Raw genomic sequence first — 24,579 nt, 5'->3', positions numbered from 1 at the left:
CTTCGAAGCTGTTTTTTTTTTTTTTTAAGGAAACATTAGAAGTTTGTAATTGAGGACACAGCAGCCCTCCTGTGGCTGAGCCCGTCATCGGCGTTCACGGACACGGGAGCGCGCACGCAGCACAGGACTACACCGAGCGCGTGTCACAGTAATAACAATGCTGACAAATCAACCATTTGCCTGATGTTACAGGTCTATAGTAGGTCATACAGTATATGTGTGCTCAGTATATGAGTAAATAAGAACATACTGCTCACACATATACTGTATGTGTGTGTGAGCAGTATATGAGTAAATAAGAATATTCCAGATTATTTTACACTACCATTCATTAGTTCATCTTCAGTAACCAGAGAGTAATCTGAGCTCAGGCTCCAACTGAGGAACCTGGAGCTATGAGGTGACAACACTCACTGCACCACCTATTTCACTAATATGAATAATAAAAAAAAAAATACTGTGTGGTCTATTTTTAGGTGATGGTGGGCTATGTAATTTACTTACCTTCATCTTAATTAGGTTTAAGGCTTAGTAGCCTACATTAGGTCTTCTATGGTAGGCCTATGGCTATAAGATGTGCAAATAAATAAATGTATAGGGCATAAATATTTCAAAAACTTCCCTTTGGGAATCGATAAAGTAGACCTATCTAAAACAAAATTAGCTATATTATTAATATTTAAAAAAAATAGGTTGTGTAACATGCAAGTCTATTTTAATACATCGTCACATGACAGCCTCAAATTCTTTGCTGATTTTTTTTAATCAAGTAAAATGCATAACCAAATGCGCAACCATCAAGTGCTTGCTTTAAAATAAAGTAGAAGAAAAGTATAAGTAACCATATAATACTTCTTTCCATACAGTGATGAAGTGTTCCATAAGTATCCTTAATCTAAAAATGATCAGATTATCATTCATACTGAATAACTTCTCAGCACATTTTAGGTTTATAATTTCCATTCTAGATATTGCTAGAAACATTCATTCAAGAGATCAGCCACTGCCTCAAATCTTCCTGAATGTGCATATATAATTGACTCAGATAGTTTTTAAGAAAATTCCAACGTGTCTTAAAAAACACATTTTGTACATGTTTTAAAAAGCCTACTTCTAAAGTAGAGTACAGAGCCAGATGACCTTCTGTATGGGTTTGCACAAATCAAATCAAGTCAGCGACTCAATCTCTGTTCCTTCTGATGTTTGAATTAGATAAATAACAGAATGTTTTACACTGTCTGGACTATTTTACTCTTCTGCACTCATTTCAGTATCATGTGGAATGATGAACTGGACAGACTCGGCTTTCTATTTTCAGAAAGGCACTTATAATCTGTAGACATCTGGACGAGCATATCATGATTTTACATCCCAACCTCATGAGTGACTCCTAAAAAACATTACATTACATTGTGTTACCTGTAGGAACACCTGCAACTAAATCTAGTAAAGCCAGAATACTAGTCTCAAACTAATATTTAAATAATGATACTTTTCATTTTCAGTGAACAGATTAAAATACTTCATAAATCATGATTCAGATAACCCAAACATGTACTGCTTTAGAACTGTTTTTTATGCTTTAAGACAATATTGAGGGAGGTCATTTTCCTGCTGTATCATACTTTAGAAGTCTCATTAAAATAATTCACAGAGAAACATAAAAATGTGTTTTTTAATTGGAATTTTACTTTGAACTGTGTTGAAACAGGATGGTGAACAATAAGACACTGTTGTCACCCTTCTGTATCAGTATGATACTTAGGGCACATGAATTCTACAGGAGGTTTGTAATGCTGTCTCCGACCGCTGCCTCCTTGTCTGAATGGAGCAAATCGCAGCCACTTCTTCACTACATCTGCAAATTGATGGTGTGTGGCCTCCTTTCCTACAGGGGTCTTCTTTAATGCACCTGTAAAACATAAAGCAGTCATTTTTCTACTTTATATGAGGAACCTTAGTAATACATCACGTATGATCAACTCCAATCCAACATCATAAACCTATATATACATTTTTTTTTACCTAGCCCTTCACATTTATGCATCTTCTCATGCATGAACAACATTTTCCAAGACCACCTACGGAATAAAACTCCTTGCAGTCTGGTATTTCTGAAGCTCCTTTTTTGTCCTCGACCAACCCAGTTCAGCTCAGAACCGACGCTGAAAGATAAAACTGCCTGCATCAGGCGTCTAACTGCATCATCCACTGTTGCACCACCCATCCGGGAGAGGTGAGACACCTGTAATTATAGACAATGCATGAATTTTTAAGGAAATGTGATACATAAATTTTGTAGCACCCAACAGTTACAAAGCTTTTTTTTTTTGTTACAGGAAAGATGTGAGAGGTTGATAAAGGATTGGTGTACAATTTATAACATAAAAAATCATACCAAACATTTTTAAATTATACAACTGCTATGGGTTCAAAATGCAATGCCACACAAAAGAACCAAATTCTCTGATTATATTTTTTTTATAGAGATTTACCATTCTCTTCTGCGCTCCATCATTCTCCAAGTATCTCTCTGTTTCATCAAGCTGTTCCATTGTCTGTAGTGGTAGATCTATATCCAGAGTTTCAACATCCTCCTCACACATGTGTCCTTGAATCATGGCTTGCAGGTCTTTTAGCACAGCCCACTGCCTCTGTTGTTCTTCTTTTATCTCCAGCAGGAGTGATATGATTTTTCTTTGAGCTGCAGTTTCTGGTGTTTTAAAAGATATGATTAGTATCAGTGGTTTACCAGTAGAATTTATATAACACCAACATGCTTTTTAGCCTCCTGTTGCCACGTGAATCTTTGTTTGGGAACACTGTAAGTGTACGCTGATGAGTGGCAGCTTGTCCCTCTGAGAGGGAGATGTTCTGACCCACTACATACCAACTTGGCTAACATGCCAAGCTTTCTTTAAACTGCATTTTCTCCTTAACATGTAAGGATAAAGTGGTGCGCCCAAATTAATTTTCAGTCATCCATTTAGATCTATATTTTACTGCCCTCATTCAACTGTTCAGGAAATTGCATGATTTATCAGATATGACAGCACACAGTTTCACACAGCCAGAGTTTTTAAAACATACCTAATATAATAAATAACAATTTTTTTATTTATATATTATTTTATTTATATAATATTTATTATTTTTGGCAATAAATACAACGTTGTTGAATTCTGGAATCTGATTGGTCAGAAGGTGTTGATTAATATTCTATAACAGCACAGCTCTGACAGTAGTGCCGGCTGTAATTCAAATCACAGGTTTATATTAATGCACTTGTTCTGATATGTTATAATTTCTATAGTTATACAGCAACTCATCTATAACAACTCATTCACAGGGTCTTTTATGGCAGATGCTCCATATAATCTAAGACTAATAATGAGCAAAATTAACGTGTTGTTATTTAACAAAGGAAAACATAGTTATTGAGACGATGAAGCGTTCTGTAAGGAGTCTCGAGTGTCAGCGCTTTGTAACGGTCAGCCAGTTTTCCAGCACAGCTAAGTCTTCAGGACAGGCCTTTCTGTTTCCAGTTTCTCAGTAACACAAGCTGACAAGCTGAGATTTTAACTTCAGGAGAGAGAAAATAGTGATGCTAGTGAGGGAGTGAATGTTTATTGCTGATATAATACAAGTGATAACAGGAGCTAACTTGTTTTGCAGATGTTCTGTAACGTTAAATGTAACTATAAACAGTTAAAAGTATGTGTCATTCTTTAATAAATTGAAAAAGCTGAATCATTGGGAAATCACTGTGGTATAAGGGGAATGAAACACTTTGGGACATGCTGTTATTGTAAAATAAATCATATCATCCTGTTGTTGATTATTTTACTGTAACAGCGCACGCTCAGTGCTTGTATAATTCTTGTAAAATTAGTATCCTGATCCTGAATGAAACTATAGCTTAATTCATCCACAACTGATTGTTTTAATTATATGATATTAAAGGTGCCACTATTGAATGGCATTTAAATGACATTTAACTGAGTAGACTAGTGCAGGTAGTAAGAGCAGGCTCCTGTTGTTTTGTAGAAGTAGTTGAGTTGGGTCATGTGTGAAGGTGTCAGTCAGAATAAAGCTCACAGCACCCCGCTACACGCCTACCTGCTGAGGAGGAGGAGGAGGAGGATGTTGATGTGGATGTTGATGTGGATGTGTTTGGCATTAACTTTTTTTCTTCCACTAGCTCTTCGTGATAAGACTCCGGGAGAGAGCCTGTGATGAAGTGAGGGTCACTCCTCCGCGGTAAATCCTCCACACGCTTCGAGTCCTCTCGTCTGGATATTTCAGCAGACAGATGGTTCATTTCCTGGGACACAGCAGAGAGTCGCTGCTGAAGTGTGTCCAGTGCCATGTCTGCCATGTGTTTGTTCACCAGCCCCTCCACCCGCCGCTCCATCGCCCACTTCGAGCTGGTGCCATTACTGCCTTCCATCGCTCTTATTCTAGCTGACTAGCCTACACAGCGCGACTTCACAACACCTCAACTCTTCTTTTTTACTAAGCACATAAGACAAAGACTTGCGAAGAAAACAGGCGGAAGTGGTTGTCAAACTGCCTCCAGCTCGCTAACGTTATGTCACGTTACCGCAACGTCACTGCAACGTTTCCAGAACCTTCAGGAACTACAATTCCCATAAAGCACCGGGGCGAACACAGGACACATCCAAACAGATTAGAGACCTCAAACCAATGTTAGGGCAAAAATGTTTCCAAAATTCAAGCTTTATTGAGCGTTGTAAGATTCCCCTCCTCACCCCCCTTTTTTTCCTCCATGCTTTCTAGGTAGTTATCTAGCTAGCTATCCTGTTACACACTGTATTCTGTCCAACCCTATAAAGATCCTGCATGTCTGCAGTTCTTCATGGGCAATGTGCACCCCCTATAAAGAACCATCAAGAAATACTTTTCACTCTGTCCAAACCTACAGTCCAGGCCATTATTGACAATCCAGAGCTGTGTTTATTACAGTGCAAATTTAATTTAAAATTATAATATAACTATAACTAGTACTACTGATGATTAGCCACCAAAAACATATTTAACTCTGTGATCATATTGTGTTACTTTTGAATGTCAAAGCTGCTGCTGTCATCTAAATATATTATTAAGTGAAGCATGTGTGTGTGTGTGTGTGTGTGTGTATAAGGTAAGTATACAAAGTTTCTAGAGAAACAGGACATTTCAAAAGTCCTATATCAGCTGTGCAGCACTTTGTGATGAATGATTTTTGTCCAAAATGTCCAAAATATTTCTTTAATTTTGTTTATATATGTATTATATTATATATTTATATTTTTAAATCCTGCATTCTTTAGGGATCACGTGGTGGCTTGAGAACATTCCTCAACAGCTTATATCATTTATAGCTAGAAACAACCCTGTATATAATAGCAGTAAAGGCTGTATTTGCTGCATTTTATTGTTGGGAAAGTTAAATACAAAATATCTATCATTAAAATCTTAATGTGATTTCAGAAGAGTTAAGAATTTATTTTTGGATATTGTACCTTAGTAACAAACTTAAATATTTCTAACACTAAAATATTAACAGTAAAGAATTGTAGCTCGTATTATTTGGGGCTGGAACAGAACATCCTATGCCATATTATAGTTTTCCTCCTTTTCGTGAACCTTCTCACCCATCAGATGAGTCAGAGTAACTAATTGAGCACACTGTCTGAGGCCAAAGATAGCATTCATTCTGCAGGATTACTGAAATAAAAATCCCAGTTGTTTCATCTGTGCTTGTGTTTGATGCATTCGACTGTAGGCTTTAATAACATGAAGTATCAGAATCAGTGAAACACGAATTTTGGCCTTAGCAAAGATCATTTTTATTTAAGTTTGAGTAGCAAAAATGTACTCTGATATACACTTGAATCACCTGAACAAAATACTTTAGTACATAAAGCAAACAATTCTTTCTCATATTGTCTCAAATGTATAGTAAACCATTGATTTGGACTTAACCTGTGACTAGAACCATCATTAAAGAATCGAAAAATCCAGCAGTACTCCCCTGAAAAACATGCAATGATCTAAGAGGTCTAATTCCACAGCTGCTTTTCTTCAGTGCCCACCATTATATAATAAACAGAAGTCAATTCTTATATTAAAATAATTTCATGCGAACTAGCAAACCAAAGGGCATTTTACTCAAAACACAAATGAGGACCCAAACATCATACAGTATCTATGAAAATATAGTTAACAGATATACAGTAACAACAAAAAATATAAATACATTTTCATATATGTATATATGTACATCAGCAATCCACCATGTAAGTATCACATTTGTGTGTTCAGAAATGCTCTCATCTTATTAAAAAACACCAGCAGATGAGCCTCTGGTTAGGATATAAGCGGGGGAAATGTTATTCATAAGTATGGTGTGAATAATAAGTTGTGCTTGTCCTTGCTTTGAATCAGTGTGATTATTGTGTATATAAAGGAACAGCAGCAAAGTACATTACTAAAAATGATTACTGTAACTGGCACTGGCCTTTTAGCACAGCTCATGAGAACTGTATCAGTGTAGTAGCCTGTCTCTGACAGAATAATAACTCTTAGAGAACGTAAGTAAAATGTGTAACTGGCATTTTGAAGGTTGTAACATGACAGAAATTCGGTGATAGTAGAGTGTTAATTTTGAATGCCAAAGCTACTGCTGTTGTGTAGATGTTAAATAAAGCAAAAAAAAAAAAAAGAAAAGAAAAGAAAGTAGAAACGCCACCTAAATCTTTTCCTTTATTGACTGAAATATGCAGCTAAGCTATAAAGTCGTGTAAAGTGTATTATTTTCAGGACAAATAAGAGAGAACACTGTACGTACATATTAATTATTATTATTGCATTATAAATTAACTGGATCTAACTTTAACCCTGTTTGCCTTCAAGTCTTAAGTAAACCTCTTCAACAAAACCACAAATTAACTAGCTAACTAATACTGAACGACACTTATAGTCCAAAAAAAAAAAAAAAAAACAATAACACAAAACGAAACAAAAAAAACCCAAAACAGTTCCATACTATACATTCTATCTGGAATAAGCCAAGGTTTTCATTAAGTACAAGTGACACACTGATCAGACCTATTGCTAATACTGCTGTTGCATTTGATTTGGGAATCACATTCCTACAAAGTAATACACCAACACATTTATCAATATGGCAAATCTAAAAATGATATTTTCTGTATTTTCTACCCAAGTAGCAAAAGGAAAAGGATATGGCAGAAATAGTAACTAGAAAGAAACACTCTTAGAAATTAACAGTGTTTGAAAATTATTGAAAATTAGCTTTATGAGCTACACTATGTACATATCAGATAAGTTGATGCACATCCTAAATCTGAAAGCAGATAATCTTTTGAAACATTTTGAATTATAAAGTACAAACAGTTTCCTTGTGATAAAAATACTTTGCTGATTTTACAGTTAGGTTTATATTAGCTAAATTCTACTGTTCAAATATGAACAGTAAGACCATGTAAATTGCTCAGTGCATAAATATATATATATATATATATATATATATATATATATATATATATATATATATATATATATATATATATATATATATGTATATATTCAGATAATGTGCCTTTTGACAGAGTGACTTGGGTTGTGTTAGTGTAGCTGGATTTGGACGGCTATCTAAAGTCTTTGAAGCCCTCTGATGAGATACAGCTCATAGGTTTACAGATGCTGTACCACTGTTCACAGTTCTCAGGCAGATCCATGGTAATGATATTTATCATTCACGTGATATCTCCAAACTAGACAATCCAAATAGGTTGCGTGAAACAGTCCAAACACACAAACTTTCATTTATTTATAGATGATATTTGGATTCATTCTCTGAACCCAATCTACTTTGAAATATCTACAAGACCAGAGTGTTATATCTGCATAAAATCATGTTTTTGCTGAAATCCTACTAGCTAAGACAATAGCTTCATTTTACCAGGATGCGTTCCTGCTAATCAGCTACTTGGGTTTGCATGGCCTTCATCTTTTGACTGACTAGAAACACTGAGTGAAACACACAGACTGTCTGTCAACCCCTCGCAGTGATCATGCCACTCTATTATGCTGAATCCGTTTCATAAAAAAAATATGTGAGACACAAAGCTTTCAGAGTTAAAGTGACAAAGCGTGGCTGAAACTGGTCTTTTCTTTGGGACAGCTGTGGATTCTTTTAGGACTACAATAAGAAATTAATAAATGCATAAATAGTTTTCAATAAATTATTAAATAGACAAATCTCTGCTTCCATATATACAGAGTAACTGACAAAACAAATAATTAGTAAACATCTTTTTACACATCTCTTATATCAGCATCAACATATTTTCATTTTCAATTTTACCTTAAATAGTTTACTTCTGGCAAGACGACTAGAACCCTGATTGAAATATTTCATTCTACCATGTGTACCAATGATACTTACATGTTCCCCATGACCGTCAAGGGGAAATATGTCCAGAGCTAGTTAACTGTAAATATCATTATCTGTTCATGTACAGCAATCTTTCAACCTTTCCTACTCTTGTCATCTAGTCAATAAGTAAACATACTCTTATTTAACATATTAAAAAAATCCACAATTTTGATAATCCCTGGCATCCAGACAGAGCTGGTAAGGGAGGTTTGAACTACGTAATCTGGGTTTAATGCCCATGATAATCTCCAGTCACATGATCAACCACATCAGTATTGTCCATAAGAATATATAACAGGTCACCAGTACCTTTTAGCTACTCCTAAAGTAATCTCTTAAGAAATCTTTCAAAATCATAAACTTTGTGTATCCATAAGTACTCAGTACATCATGGCCATGGTCTTCAGTCCGACCTTTTCTTAGCCAGTTTAGCAGCTAATAAATCAAATGTAATCAAAACACACAGACATAAAATTCTTAATATTTCAATAACAATTCAGTTATTAATATTCATATAAAATTTTCAAACCTTTTTGTTTTCACATCAAACCAGGCAGTAGTCATCTTTGTACATCTCCCGGTCCTGTCTAAGAAGTTTGCATCTTTGAACAGATCCACCACGCATATCTGCTCCTCTCCTTTTCTCTTTCCACTGGCCAAAGCCACTGACCAAATGCTCCATCACAAGTGGAAAAAAGGGAGGATTTACTGGATCAAGAAGAAACTTTTCATAAAGGACAGGTCAGATCTTCCTCAGACAAGGAATGACAAGTCCTCATGGAACCAACCAAGAGAGGGTAGTGATCAAGAAGAGTGGTGTCACTGGCAAGTGGGCAGATTGACAAAGATGAAGACATTGAATTCAATAAGGATGGAGAAACACAGGAAAACAGCATACATCAGGAGGCACGCAAAGCCCAGACGTTTGTCCAGGGTCCACTTATTCAGATGCACACCCAGAACCTGAAAGAGAGAATCATCGCTGTACCGTGAGTTCTTTTAACAGCGTTATAGTCTGAACTGAATGGAGATAATTACAAAAATATTCAGAAATACCACCACTTTGTAAGTAGACACAAGGAATAACACACATCCATCATGCTTCAGGCTTACCGTGATAAACACAGATGCTAAGAGCAGTCCAACAGAGAAAATGAGACCTTTGCTGTTGAGATGAATCTAAGTAAAAATATGAATATTTAAATATTATATACTATTACTGATTTTTTTGGTACAGACAAACAAAAAATAACATGCATATCTTACTGGTACAACTAATAGAATAGAATTTTTTTGCAGTACAAACACTATCTCCCTCTAGTGGTCCAAACTACAGACCATACTGCGCTGGACAACAGTCTGAAATATGTGCGTTGACCTGGGCAAACTCTTTACAGAGTGAAATTTTTACTATATATAGTTCTCCTGGCATTACTGACCTAAAGACTGTTTGGAAATCACACTTAGTTAGCAATGTTTTTAACAATTTAGGCAGACTGAGTGTTTTTATATAAAAAATAATAATAAAAATATATAGAAAAATATATAACAACACGCACACACACACACACACACACTTATATACATATGTATATAAGTGTGTGTATATACATATATACATATGTATATAAATGTGTGTGTGTTGTTTTATATATATATATATATATATATATATATATATATATATATATATATATATAGTTTGAGCTGTGTATGGTAATTTGATAAAGTGATATCAATCCCCGGTTTCTGTTTGCTGCCTATCACACAGTATATATGGCTATGAGGAGTGAACGCACGCCATCTGTTGAAGGTGTTTAGGAAGCCCACTGCAAAAAAAGCCAAATACTCAAAACAAATGGATGTTAAAAACAGACTTGTGGAGAGAAAAAGTTAAGAAGGTGTTGGATAAGTCAGCAAAATGTCACTTCCAAGTTTCATAGAAACCGACAGACTGACAAAACAGACCGGCTGCAGATCACTTCCAAAATAAGCTCTCTGTATTTGTCTTAGAGGAGCAGTGGAACATTCTCAAAATATGCATAGAGTCTGGAGTGGACAGGAACTTTTAAAGCCGTATAACAGGTGTACACAATGTTTCTCTTGGATAAATACAATTTCTTCCTTCTTCTAACTATGTTTCATTCTGTTCACTCTTTCTTCCTTTCTTTCTACACTAAGTGAAAGTTTTAGTGCATGAAAATTGGGTCATAGTTAAAAGTAAAATGTCCTCAGTTATTAGGAGTGATATATAGATGTAAGACAATCATCCATAAAGATTATAAAAGAAAGAGTCAAAAATTAGCATGAAATAGCCAATAAACCTACATTTAATGCTTTACAGTGGCTATATTGTGAGCACTACTGGAAAACTAACCATATACAGGATTTCATATATCCAACATTTTGTTTATATTACATAATTGTTGGTTACTTACTGTTGAGCCGTATTCAATAGCGAGAGTCTGGAGAGCCCAGGGCAGCCCCAGACCAACCAGTATATCGAAAACATTACTGCCAATGGAGTTAGACACGGCCATGTCACCTAGGCCTGGCAAACAGTATAAGGAAGAAGTATGAGAAATTTAAAATGACCAGCAGTTAACATTATGTACAGCTTACATACTTAAAGGAAAATTCCACCCAAAATGACTTGCATATTACACTTTATAAATAATGTGTGATCTTCAGTGGCATCCAAAATTTATTTCTGAAACAAAATCCTGGCTTTACTTTTTTTTTTTTAGTTTAAACAACTAGGGTTACATCTGTTTTCACTATGGTTAATGGTTTCCAACATTACCCACAATGCCATGTGATTACCTGGTGATTTAGCTCTTGCTTCATCTCTGAATGAAGAGACTGGTGCAGCAGCACTTTAATCCTTTACTCTGTCGAGCTCCCTCATCTGCACACTGTACATCTGTACACCATGCTCAAACTCATCATCTCACAGATAGCTAATTAGATGTCACTTCCTTGTCTCAGTGTCACTTCCTTTGTAAAGCTGCATTGCATTCTGGAATTTTGAGTCTAATATTTGCTGCCTCTACTACTGCTATGTTAGATTTCTCAGTAATAAGACATCGCTGGAAAATGGTAAGAAAAGAAGTTCTTGCTCTTTTGTTTTTAGGATCCAACAGCAAAACCTACCTGTTATCCATTATGTTTAAGATAACTGATTCTTTCCTCCTATTAAATGCCATTGTAACTGCAGCAGCATTGTAATTGTGCTAACAATGTCCCCCTGTGGTGTCACTGTGGCAAACGAACCACTTCTCACAGGAACAGTGAAAATACAGCATCAACCAAAAAAAATTAAAACCAGAATCACTAAGAATGTGACTAGTATTTCACTATAAATATAGTGCTTCAGGATGGAGATTTCCTTTAACTATTAACAAAGAACTATGAATGTTTAGTCCATATAACCAATAATAATTTGTTGACTATTTTTGGTTTCTCTTGTGCCCACCTTGCCGTGCCACTATAAGGCTTGCCATACAGTCAGGGACACTGGTGCCTGCAGCCAAAAATGTAATTCCCATGATGACATCTGGGATGCCCAGAGTGAAGCCGATGACTGTCACCTGGACAGAGCCGGAAGAATAGCATCAAGTGTTTTGAAGAAAAAGAAAAAAAAATCAAACAAAAATGAAGTAGGAAGTAGATGCTCTCACCATCCACACCATGATGTATGAGAAGCCAGCGATCCAGAGTGTGGAGGAGATGAAGGTGACCATGAACCAGCGCTCCCAGCGAGGCGAGGCACAGTTGGGCACCGTGAAGAAAAGCAGCAGACTCAGTGGCCATGCCAACAGCCACTTCACCTTATTGCACATGCCCCCTGAACACACACAGGCACACACACACACACACACACACACACAGAAGATCAATGAATAGAAGATGCCATTAGGTATGCTTCTGTGATTAATCAGGTTATCAGAAGCTACCTGGGCAGTGGAAAGGAACAAAGGGTCCTTCATTCTCATCTTCCTCCTCCTCTTCTTCATCATTCTCATTGTTCTCATTATCCTCGTTCTCATTCTCTGTATCAGTGCCAGGATCTGCCCCTCGTGTGTCATCATCACAGTGTCCATTCCTCCACGTGTTCAGGCCTCGCTCTACACCCACAATGCCGTTCTCCATTCCACGCCTTACAGGAAATCTGACAGTCACCTCAGAATCCCCGTTACTGAAATGACCATTGATGAGACGCTGCCTCTGTAAACATACACAAAACACACACTGATCTACTGCTGTTCTACCCATCACAACACATACAGTGCTACTTACTTTATACTGTAGGCTTAGAGAATTGATTAATTTTGAGACTTGTTTGATTCACATTCTCTTCTGATGTCTAGTTATATTTGCCATTTCCTCAGCACATGTCTGTTTCATTTCCATGCAAATACAAGTTTATGGGTCAAAGACCAGACATCTTTTTTGCGTCATTGACAGTTCACTTTAGAAAAAAATGGTTAATAAAGCTTATACGATATCATCCCATTCTGTTAAACATAAAGATGTTTACAGGAACAATACATATTCCAGGAAAAAAAAATGCAAACCTTTCCTTTAATTAATTTTGAGAGAATTTAGCTTTACAGAATTGGATAAAACATTCACACAGTACTGTAAATCTATAAAATTGTACAATTGATCATCTTTGAACGATATACACAGTAAACCAACTCAGATTTAGATTTTAATTGAATAAAAAAATAAAAAAATACTGAATAGTAAGCTGTAATATGAGTTTAAATGACATAAGGTACCTGATATACTTGACTTTTTTGAGTTGATATTAATTTAAGTCTGTATATATACAGTAGATTATGTATTCCTTAAATTATTTGAGTAAACACAATAACAATGTGAACTTTATTTATACATTTTCAAAAAAATTCAGATATGTTGAACCAATTGATTCATAATTGTGAAAATGAGTGTGTGTGTGAGTTTGTGTGTTTTAGATGTGTGTTCCTGACCTCCATGATGAGCATGCGGGAGGCCATGGTAAGTCGGGTGCGTGGAGAAAAGTGGCTAGTGATCATGATCCTCATGCCAGCTTCAGAAAAGGAGAGCTGGTGTGGGTACGCAGACAGCAACTCATCCACCATCAGTACTGATGGCTTCCTGTGGAAATTCGCTGCAAACAGAAGATTACCATATTATATACATCCACTCTCCTTAATCTTTACACAAGCATTACATTATATCTTTATTTAATGACATTATTCGAACTAATTTTTACTAATACATTAGAGGATTTTTTTTTACATTTGCCGTCCTTATTACCTTTTTTGAGTAGCACAGCTGTAGCATCACATCCATCATCAAGGTCTGTGCTGCTCGCTGTACCATTTCCCAGGTTTGTAGCTTTCTTCTTCCTCCGTTCAAAGTAGTGCACCACATAGGAGTTACATCTGATTGACACAGCAGTGATCAATGGCAAAAGATACATACGTTTCAGCAAAAAAATACTTATTACACCTTTTAATTAGACTTTGTTCAGAAAAGACCAATAAACTTACTTCATTATTAAAATGTAAACCACGTACATCAAAATCAGGACAAGAGATTCCCACCTTTAAAATGCAACACACAACCTTTGATTGACATATAAATATATCTTTGTAGCACTGATTAATTATAATATCATTCCAAGATATAAGTGAAAAACATAATGGGAAGAAATATGTGACACTGTGAAGCTGAGTTCAATCTGTTACATTATAATTTACAAAAGGGAATGTTCTCCTTAGGTTAATGAGGACATGAAGCTGACTTACCATGTAACCTTCTCATCATAGATAAACTGGAAAAAGAAAGAAAATGAAGTTTATTCTAGATTAAAGAAATAAAATGCATTGACCTAAATTTATCACCAGGGGGCAGTAATACACAACATTCTCATATACAACCTTCTGAAGATATAAACGTCAACTGGAACTTTCATTCTTTTTTATACAGATTTCATTTTTACACACACACACACACACACACACACACACACACACACACATATATATATATACATATATAATATTAAGAAGTTTTACAAAATCTAATCAAACTTGTGTTCAACTCATTTTCAATGCTAATTACTGTTTATACCACACAACACAAGTGTATAATAAGTAAAATGAACTCAGTAGTTCAGATACTTCAGAGTAACAATGCTATGTGTCTATAACGCGATATGTGTACATGTTTGCATTGTTCGGCTCTAGCTATCATGCTGGGTGTGTAAATAAGAGGCGTGTAGTAGAGGTTATGGACCCCCAGGGAAAGCTGCTTGCTTCTCTTCTCCTACTGTGTGAGAAGAGTCATGGGTGTCAGAGAAGCATGAGAAACCACTTAGAGCTTCTACTCACCACGATCAGCGTGGCCACTGAGACAGTGTAGTACATGGAGTCCCTCATTAGTGTCCAGCAGGAGAGACGCACGGCCTGCGCACCGGGGAAAGACGAGGAAGGAAGAGAGAGGGAGAATGGAGTGAGCATCAAAGTATCCAAATGAGTTGCAGAGAATTAATGACATAATGAATAATTTGATGTTTCTTTATGAGCTTCATGTTTATTTTCAATCTATATTCATTTTGACAAGTCCTTTTTTTCTTTTCATGTATTATGATTCTTATCTTTTATTCTTATATCTGTCTGTACAAAATGAGTGTGTGTGTTTGTTTGTGTGCGTGTGTATGCATAGTTAAACATCACACAGCACATATCACACTGCAGTTATGTTTGAAGGAAAACGGTGAGTGAGAAAAAAAGCCCTTGTTCTTTTGTTTTTATGAGCTGACAGCAAAACCTGACCACTATCCCTGTGAAATGTTAGATGTGAGACATGAGATTGTAGAATTTTTTTCTCCCATTAAACACAACTGTAACTGTGCCAAAAATGTCCCTCTCTGACATCAATGTGGCAGACAACTGCAAAATTCTCACGAGAACAAAAATATAGCCAGCAAATTAACACCTGGATGACTAAGCACATCCCACATGTTTCAGTAGTAAAAGATTTTTTTAAAAAAGATTTTTCTTTTATCCAACATGATTCAGACCGTATTAAACTAGATTGTGTGATTGCTTTGCTTTCACTAAAGGACCTTTCCTGAAACTGCAGAGAGAGTCTGTGGATCGGTAGTGAGAGAGTAAGTACCATACAAAGCCACACTTCCGGTCGGGATCTGGTGAGTGAAGGGAAGGAGCAGCTGTAAAAGTGTGTAATGCTGACGTGAGTAGTGTACTTGCTATATAAAGCAGCAAAGTCGACGTTTGAGTGGCGGAAGTGGTGCGCCACGGCAACCCAGGTACCTCGTGCCGCTGCCAGCATTGCCATGGCGACCACAGGTTGCACTGCAGTGGAAGGCTTTTAACACCACACATGATGCACACTTGCTCAGCACTTCATGCACCTTTGCTAGGCAGTCTAATCTCTGTGAGGTCAGTTCTTTGTGTGTGTGTGGGTGTGTGTTTTTATCTTACTGAGTGTGTGTGAATGAGAAGGAATGTGGCGAGGATGAGTAAGGACATGAGAAAGCAGGCATCAGCATTTTAAAATTGTGAAAAGTTTACCCAACATCCTGTTGTTTTCATGTAAAGGAGAGAAGGCATATAGATATGATCATGGGTACCAGGACAGAGCATGCGGAGTATCACAGAATATGAAAACTTTTCACACTCTACTCTATGTCGGACACTGCACAGAGAGTAGGGATATGAATATGAATATATTATTTGGAAGAAACATACAATATGTTATAAAAGAGATATAAATACAGATCCAAATGGGAGGCGCACTATTAATTTTTTTTCTTTCTTTTCTTTTTCTTTTTTTTTTTTTTTAGAAAGTTTGCCAGAAAGGTTTGCATGACATCTAGTTGAGACTAGAGTTGTGCATTGGGATGCAACAAAAAATGATTGCGATTGGCGTGTTTTCCTTTTATACGGGTGAGCAGTCAGATATGAAACTTGTGGGACAAGAAAGACCACATTTATAGCCATGCATTTACAGCCATGCATTTATAGCCATGCATTTACAGCCATGCATTTATAGCCATGCATTTACAGCACTCATTCACTCATCCTTCGTTTGGCTACTAGTTTGGTCAGGTCTATATTTTAGGAAATACAACCAGCTAAGTTTGTTAGAAAATGTCACAAGCAGGTATAAACAAAAATAATAACTGCACGAGAGGGATTAACAAACAGTCCCCAGTCCTCTAGTCTCTTTGGTTTAGGCCATGCCCACTTTATTTTTAAAAGCAAATACAGACACAGATATGAATATTTAGATCGCTAAACAGATACACGCACAGTTATGAATATTTAGATCGCTAAACAGATACAGACACACATAGTGGCATTGTGTTACATTCCTAATAGGCAGCCACAATGCCACAATGATCTGACTCCAGGAAACTACATAGTACCCTCTCCAATGCAGTATAAACAGAGATGTGGTAAACAATCATTTTACAGATGAATCACTGAGCAGGCTAATGTTGCTGCAGTGTAGGCTGGGTGATGTGACTTTTCCTCTCAATGCCTTACACACTTCTATACACTACTACATACTCGCAGGTACGAGAGCAGCACGCTATTTACACTGTGACTGTTTCAGTGACAGAGTGTTAATTAAAAGGGTCAGGAGAAATCCTTATTTCTTACTGATTAAGCTAAGAAGACTGCTCTTATGAAAGTAGCTTGCCATAGCTGCTCCTCACTGTCCCCTGCATACGAACACACAAATCCACTTAAAAACTGTAAACACCACAACTAAGCATATATGTGTAGCAATACAGAAGAGTATTACTCTCAGCAGCCCCTCTCGAAATAACACAATCAGCCCTTTGGAATTGCAACCGATCAAACTCTTGTGGAGTGAATGAGATTATTAAATTTGGTGGTAAAGTGTTTCTTGTTGCAAATGTACACGGTGGGGACAGATCTAGCAAGGATAACAGTGAAAAAAAAAGAATGAACAAACATGGCACCAGGAAATGAGGAGGATGCAGTAGACTGTTAAAATATAAAGGATAGGCATACAATCCAAGCAGTGTGAAATGCTAGCAGGGGTATGGTAATACTCCTGACATTTACAGCTTGGAACTTATCTAGCCTTGCTTTGCATGTTAACTGACATGATTATGTTAATATGTTTTCCCCTAGTTTTTAATGGTTAGTAGTAATAGCACTGTAGCAGATAAATGTGAAATGGGAAATTGCATTATGGTTGCTGTGTACCTACTAGTGTACATCACTAGTACTGCAGTGCACTGTAGAATCTTTGGAGTGTACTAGATATCCTCTATTATGCTTTCGGACATGGGTACAATATGCCAGAATATCCAAAATAATGCTCTATATAGTGAACAGGGTGCAATTTCAGATATACCACATGGAAAACCTAACACAGTTTAGCTTAATACCTGTCTGTTGACTTTCCTCCATCAACTTTCTGTGTAAACTGTGCAGTGAGTCTGGGTGTGCTCACTTTTGCTGTGCTGTTACCTTTTGACTTAAGTGCATAAGTTAAGTGTATCACTTGGCAAGTTAATCCTGTTCGTTTTGTAATACTGTATGATTCATTATTTACTACTTCATGACGAGTGTTCGTAGCACTCCACAGTACTATCACTTGCCAATCCTGTTACTCTCTGCTCTACATTCACTCTCTATCCTGCATTTTTCTGGTCAGGTGTTGTACACACAGCATTGCTGCTCATATATCACTATAACAGCTATATTGTAGGACTGGATTTATGCCTTCTTCTGATCTTACCTGCCCAGCGAAGATCCCACACACTCCAATGATGCACAGGATGTTGAAGACTGCAGAACCTACGATTGTTCCTACTCCTACATCTCCCTTGGTGATAAACACTCCTAGCCACACAGAGGAAAGTTTACAGCACAGTTAAAGTCACACACTGCATCCAGTTAGTCATGCTGCCATTAAGAGCAGAAGCTTCAACAGCGCAAAAGCGGAAAAGCAGTAGATTTTACCTATGACAGAGGTGAAGAGTTCAGGTGCTGAGCTGCCAGCTGCCATGAATGTTGCTCCAGCCACATCCTCACTGAGATGGAGGCGCTGAAACAAACACACAAAAAGAATGCAACAAAATTATTAGCATGGCTCTAATTAAGTAATGAGACACAATGTGGTTGTGGTTGTGGGTATGGGTGTGGCAGAAATATTCTTGGTATTTGTTTTATTCTTGGTATTTGTTGGCACAGTGAGTAATCCAGGACCAGTGGCATAATTGTAAAAATGGGTTACTACAAATACATGGGTTGGTTAAATGGGTTAGTACAAATACATTATCAAGAGGCGTGATTAGGTGTCAAATCAGCCTCTGTCATTTCTTTTAAAAACCAAATATGTACAGTGCAGCACAGTGGCACTGACATAATGCTATAAGATTATATTTCATTCACAGATGGCAATATGATATGCAGTTTTACAAATAATTGATGGCTGACAATGAATTCCAAAACATGCATTTTCTGGGGCCAGAAATGGTACCTTTTTTCTATCTTTTTGGGAGGGTTTGGTATTTAGAATGTTAATTATATGATGTGACTAATTATATGTCATTCTTCTGTTTCATTTTCAGAAGCTGCAACTGAGTTCATTCCAGTTTGTTGCAGATAAAATAATTCAGTCTGTTGTATGTAGTTAGTAGGCAAACTAGCCTATTGATATTAAAGTGGTTGTAGGATATGGGATATTTATGGCTTTGCTTGAAGACAAGAAGTACAGTTTTGGCATTGCATCTGGCAGAGAGAAGCTTGAGAGCTGGTAAGATAAGTACCATTTTGGACAAAAGTGGGTTGGAAAATCCCTCATATTTCATATGTGCCTCTCTGTACACTGTACCCCATTAATGACTGTATACCCTTTCTTGACCACAAACAATGACAATGGCTTATGCTTGAATGAAAACAAAACCCTAACTAGTCATTAGTTTTTTAACTGTAGAAATATGTTACCTCACAAATCTTCTCCAGCGATGGCACAAAGTAGTCATCACACACCAGGGCCAGGGCATAGAACATGTACATGGCCTTTAGAAAAAAGAGAACACAGTTAATTCATTCAAACTATTGTACAGAATTAACACCACATACACTGACATCAGAAATAATAAAGCAAAATTCTGGGCCCCTGCTGTTTTTTTTTCCCTTCAATTTTGTTGTGAAATTTTATGTATATTCTCACCTTATGTGCTCACCAAATACTGTAAATAAAAATTGTGACACAGTGCATCATAGTTTTGTTAGAATACTTTCATTCTTCATTTTTTTCTATAAAATGTATTTTTATAAATGCACTGCTGAGAACTGAATCTACTGAAAATTCCACATCAACATCAATTAGAATTTAGATCAAACAAATGGTGGACCTAAAACATGCAGAATCTGCTCCGTTGGCTTTATTTACAACCTACTGAGAGGTCTGTTATCCAACATGGAAAAGCAGCTTGATACACAGATGCACTCCACCAGACTGTTGCTCCTGATCAGACACAATTCATGGAAATATTACATAAGGAATTAGACTGGCTTTGGTGTCTTTCTGGTGTAGAAATGACTCCTTTTTTAAACCTCAGTTTATTATTTACATGTAAATGAATGATCTCATCATTGCAGTGCATAAGGTTTAATAAGGGTCTCATATGCTGAGAGCATACAGCCAAGAGCTTCATCCTCATATACATCGGTTTTCACACTCTTGCTGAGAACACTCTGTCCATTTCTGAGAATGTGTGGTTATATCAGAGCTGTGCCCACAGCAGGCTCATGTGTGTATGTGGGATTAGTTCAACATCTGCTTGTCCTAAAATACAATGGCATCAGCAGAGTGTGAATCTCTATGTGAGGCTGTACAGCATTTCTCTATACACATAGAAACATAAATATACATATTCATATGCCAGTGGTTCTTCTATATATTTGTGGTTGGAAGGTAATGAACATTACAAGGTGTGCGAGGGCAGAGAAAACGTAAAAAAAATTAAAAAAAAAAAAAAGTACCGCATGGGGTCTTTAGAACTAGGTTTAGAACCAATACAATGCTCCCTCATGCACATGCACACACACACACACGGATATTGCTTTAATATCCTTGTGAGGACTTTCCACTGACATAATGACTATTGCAGCTAATTAATGCTATGCCTACATCTAATTCTAATGCTTAACTTCAGTAACCACTAACATTTAGCCTCTTCTTTTTCAAAATGAAAGCTGCAGTTCTTGTGAAAAAGCAGTTTTCCTCCAGTCTTATGTTTACACTATTTCAGCTACTTATATTGTACTCTTTGCACTATTCTCACTGGATTCACTTTCAAACAGAGCTGTGTACTGGTCGGTGCTGCACTGGGACTTACTGTGCCCATTGTCTATCCCAGTAGTCATTGTACTGTCTTGTGCACTTTATGTATAAATTTATGTAGTCCCTTGTAGTTCTGTGTTGTTCTGTGTTTGTCATACGTAGCACCTTGGTCCTGGAGAAACGTTGTTTCGTTTCACTATGTACTAACTGGCTGCATATGGTTGAAATGATAATAAACTCCACTTGACTTGACTTAACTTGAAAAAGGGGGGACCACACATTTAGTCCCCACCAAGAGATAAAAACATGCTCCCCCCAACACACACATGCACGGACGCACATGCATGTGCATGCATACACACAAACACACCTTCCTGTTGTCACCACTAACTCTAACCATGTTGTGCAGGTGACCTAAATGTAAGGCACTGTGTTTCACAAACATTCTTCTACACTCCCACACCCAAACATTTACACAGGTAATGACATATGGCATTTGGTAAGACATTTTCCAATTTTATAGTGGCTCTTTGGACCTGCAGCTTTACGTAACACATGTGCTAACATACTGTATTGTAAGTATTCTGAAGAACTCTCAGCAGTACTGACCAAACCCAAGACTTCATCAATTAGTGTGTGTAACCTGACATACACACACACACACACACACACACACACACACAAAATATTGTTGTTATGTCATTCCCCTCACACTTATTCTGACAAAACAGAGCTTGGGGAACGTATACCCCGAAGATGTAGCAGCTGAAGGGAGTCTGAGAGGAACGCCTCACTAACCTTTCTCTGCTAGCACAAGCAGTTAATTAAACAGCACAACATAACAGCAGTGTCACATGAGCCCACAGAGGACTTCCGGAGGAACACGCAGTACCTTTAAGTCCCCATCTTTCAATTAAACACACTCATACATCAGGTCACACACAAGGCTTTAGACTTGTGTTCAGGGGTTTAGGTAGCAGAAAAAGATGCAAATCCCAAAAGCATCTTTATACACACACAAAAAATATTTTATGGTGTTTCTTCGATATTTAAAAATAACAATGTTTTTAACTACCCAAGAAAAGGAGAAAAAAATTATAAATCTGTAAAAATTTGAACATTTTAACATCAAATCAGCTGCTTCCAGTCTGTTTGTAATTATATAAAGAATAATAATAAAAAGCTAACACAATATTCATTATATACTGTATACATTGTGTCAGAACATCAATCTTATATCATCAGATTCTCAGATCAATAATTATGTCCTTTTAAAGATAATTTAGAAAATCTGTAATTCACAATAATAATGGATCTTGTTAGTATCTTAATTTCAGGCTTCTGTTTAAGTATTTCTCTGTCACTGGATGGATCAGAACTTCTTCTTGTTTTGACTGGCAAACAACAGAGCAACCACTCATTTTCTATGACAGATGAAAATGATGCTACATCAAGCCACACATGAATTTTATGCAAATGAGATATGAAGTGGTAAATCAACAAATCCAAATGACTGGCTCCAGTCAATTTGTCACACTAATCCAATAGTGTAAACACAGACCAGTCTAAACTCACTGGGTTTAGTTTCTTTTCAACCGCATGTGGCACTAAAAGAAAAGGCACTAAAATGGAAATAAATACATGGCTTCATATTTTCCTGGGTTTTACTAAATTATGAAAATATATTTAAAAACAAAATAAAGCAATGGCACATATAAATTAGATAAATAATACAGCATAATGTATATATTGTAGTGACTCCCATCATATAAGAACTTAAAAAAGCTGGACAGTGTATTACCAGAAGCAAATAAAGCTAGTGGTCATTATACACTTACAAGAAACACACTACAGTTTTGTTGCCTAATAGTATGAACATGGGGTAAAAGGCAATCCTTTGAGGTTGGGGTTGTTTTTGGGGGTGAATTGGAAGATTTGTCATTGTCTACATTTTCAATTACATTTCCCCTGCCAGCAGCAGAGAGCTCTTAAAATGACAAACTCTTTCAAATATTCTTCAGCAACCACCCTAACCTGATCAGGGTCATGGTGGATCTGGAGCCTATCACAGAAACTAGTCCACTGCAGGGCACCATGCACACGCGCATTCGACGCATTCACACCTAGACACAAGCTACTGGTATGGTTTAGGAGTTTTAGGAGAAGAACCCCACACAGACATGAGGAGAACATGCATGACTCTGTGCTAAAATTACAAACTTCTCCTTTAAAACACAATAATTGTCTATCAATTAAAACATGATGTGATGTTTATGCTCCTCTGCATAATTAACAGCAGCCACACAGTCTCACTGACTAAGCCACACCATTCACTCTGTTCATGTCTCTCTAAAGGCCAGTTGCCATCCTACACCCACAGCCTGCTTGGGTTTTAGAGCCATTTGTTAACATTTCTGAACTGCCAACAGTGTGACTGAGTGAATGTCAAAAAAAGGCTGCCAGATGGAAACAGAGAGAACAATGATGTTGGAGATGTAAACCATGGAAAAGCTGCACAGAACAGCCTACGATAAATCACACTAAGCTCTTTCTGCTCTGGACAACATTTTGCCTGCTCTGCAAATATGTATTGTTTAGCTGTTAAAGTGACCAAAATTGCAAAACCAAAAACAAACAACACAAGCAGCAGGCAGCGAGGCAGAAGTGAAGTGATTTCATTTTCTGTAAACTGATGTTAGTTATGTGTCATCAGGCCGGAGGATCTTGGGGTTTGGCAAAATGCACATGCAAATACACACACACAAATACACACACCCTAACTACTAAAGTCAGTCTTTTGAGAGGCCCCCACATGCAGAGCTGTAAATAGTATTTCTTGTTAAACACGGGAGAACATACCAACCATAAAAATGCTGAAAACAACAATCTATAGCTAAATCTTGAATAAAACATTTCAGAGAGCAGTAGGAGAGTGTATAAGATAGTTTTTTTCTCTGCAAACAAGTATTTACGAATAGCCATACAAGTAAGGCTATGATCTCCCCGAGCTAAATCTTTCCAACCCAATAAATTAATACAATTTCTTAGTAGCAGGGCCTTCAAATAAACCAATGACTCTCACCCCTTCAGATGTATATCAGAACACTATAGCAGTAATTTAGCCTTTTCGTCTTCCTGAATTGTTCCACTAAAGCTCCATATCCATTAAATGTTGCTGCTGCTTTAAATTTCCTTTCCTATAAACTTTGCTCCTTGGTGGAAACAACATTGACCTAGTTGTGTTTCCATAAACTTTACAGCATGTCCAAATCCTTCATCGTGGTTTTCAGGTCGGAAAATCAAAGGTATCCTGGTTATTTTCAACCTCTTTGAAAAGTAAATGTCTCAGTGTCTGAGTTTTTGCAAAAAAAAAAAAAAAAAGCCATACAATTCTCTTGGAGTCTGATTTGGAAACCAAAGTAAAGGTAAGTAGGACAAATATCCATCCTTCAAGAAAACAAATGAGAAACACTGGTGCTGGAGTGCAGTATGATGCTTAATTGGGGTACACAACATACTGTTTAAATAACTTATACTGTATATTATATATTAGTCTATGCTAGAGGTGAGTGTGAAACTGTTTTTTAATTTCACCCTGCAGAAAGTCTGTCCAATGCCTCCTGTTATTTCTTTTGTACCCACCCACAATTTTATAAACCACAGTGACCTTGTTGAAGATAAAGTGTTTACTAAAGATGAATTAATTGATTATTTACTATGAAAGTCACAAACTGAGATTCCTGATTTGTGTCCAT

The 24,579-nt window shown here is 36.8% G+C and overlaps 2 protein-coding genes across 2 annotated transcripts in view; both read right to left on the bottom strand.

The window, feature by feature from the left end:
• Positions 1-744: 744 nt before the first annotated feature.
• si:dkey-187a12.4 (uncharacterized) lies at positions 745-4,727 on the bottom strand. Its single transcript, XM_026941983.3, has 4 exons — positions 4,120-4,727; positions 2,496-2,713; positions 2,086-2,245; positions 745-1,912 (listed from the first exon to the last, which is right to left on the bottom strand). The coding sequence occupies exons 1-4, from the start codon at positions 4,448-4,450 to the stop codon at positions 1,737-1,739; spliced, it is 885 nt and encodes a 294-aa protein (XP_026797784.3). The 5' UTR covers positions 4,451-4,727; the 3' UTR covers positions 745-1,736.
• A 2,849-nt stretch (positions 4,728-7,576) lies between these two features.
• Positions 7,577-24,579, bottom strand: part of slc24a3 (solute carrier family 24 member 3) — a 73,023-nt gene continuing 56,020 nt past the window's right edge. The window contains exons 4-17 of the mRNA XM_026944022.3: positions 19,480-19,554; positions 18,493-18,577; positions 18,269-18,372; positions 14,854-14,928; positions 14,269-14,294; positions 14,011-14,064; positions 13,775-13,902; positions 13,465-13,625; positions 12,424-12,694; positions 12,148-12,314; positions 11,943-12,057; positions 10,906-11,018; positions 9,581-9,646; positions 7,577-9,430 (exon numbers count right to left, since the gene is read on the bottom strand). Of these exons, the coding sequence (XP_026799823.1) occupies positions 9,287-9,430; positions 9,581-9,646; positions 10,906-11,018; positions 11,943-12,057; positions 12,148-12,314; positions 12,424-12,694; positions 13,465-13,625; positions 13,775-13,902; positions 14,011-14,064; positions 14,269-14,294; positions 14,854-14,928; positions 18,269-18,372; positions 18,493-18,577; positions 19,480-19,554 (1,584 nt within the window). The 3' untranslated portion in view covers positions 7,577-9,286. The remainder of the gene's footprint in view (positions 9,431-9,580; positions 9,647-10,905; positions 11,019-11,942; positions 12,058-12,147; positions 12,315-12,423; positions 12,695-13,464; positions 13,626-13,774; positions 13,903-14,010; positions 14,065-14,268; positions 14,295-14,853; positions 14,929-18,268; positions 18,373-18,492; positions 18,578-19,479; positions 19,555-24,579) is intronic.

Source organism: Pangasianodon hypophthalmus, chromosome 3 (genome assembly GCF_027358585.1).
Source record: "Pangasianodon hypophthalmus isolate fPanHyp1 chromosome 3, fPanHyp1.pri, whole genome shotgun sequence".
NCBI classification, from domain to species: Eukaryota; Metazoa; Chordata; class Actinopteri; order Siluriformes; family Pangasiidae; genus Pangasianodon; species Pangasianodon hypophthalmus.
Note: the sequence above shows the minus strand (reverse complement) of the source record. Positions and strands in the feature narration are given on the sequence as shown.

What these genes read in the sequence shown, in the direction of transcription:
- si:dkey-187a12.4 (XM_026941983.3), bottom strand. Translation starts at nt 4,450, where the DNA reads ATGGAAGGCAGTAATGGCACCAGCTCGAAGTGGGCGATGGAGCGGCGG. An exon ending in CTCCTCCTCCTCCTCAGCAG is followed by an intron (nt 2,714 to 4,119) that starts GTAGGCGTGTAG and finishes TTAAAACACCAG; the next exon opens with AAACTGCAGCTCAAAGAAAA. An exon ending in ATGGAGCGCAGAAGAGAATG is followed by an intron (nt 2,246 to 2,495) that starts GTAAATCTCTAT and finishes CTATAATTACAG; the next exon opens with GTGTCTCACCTCTCCCGGAT.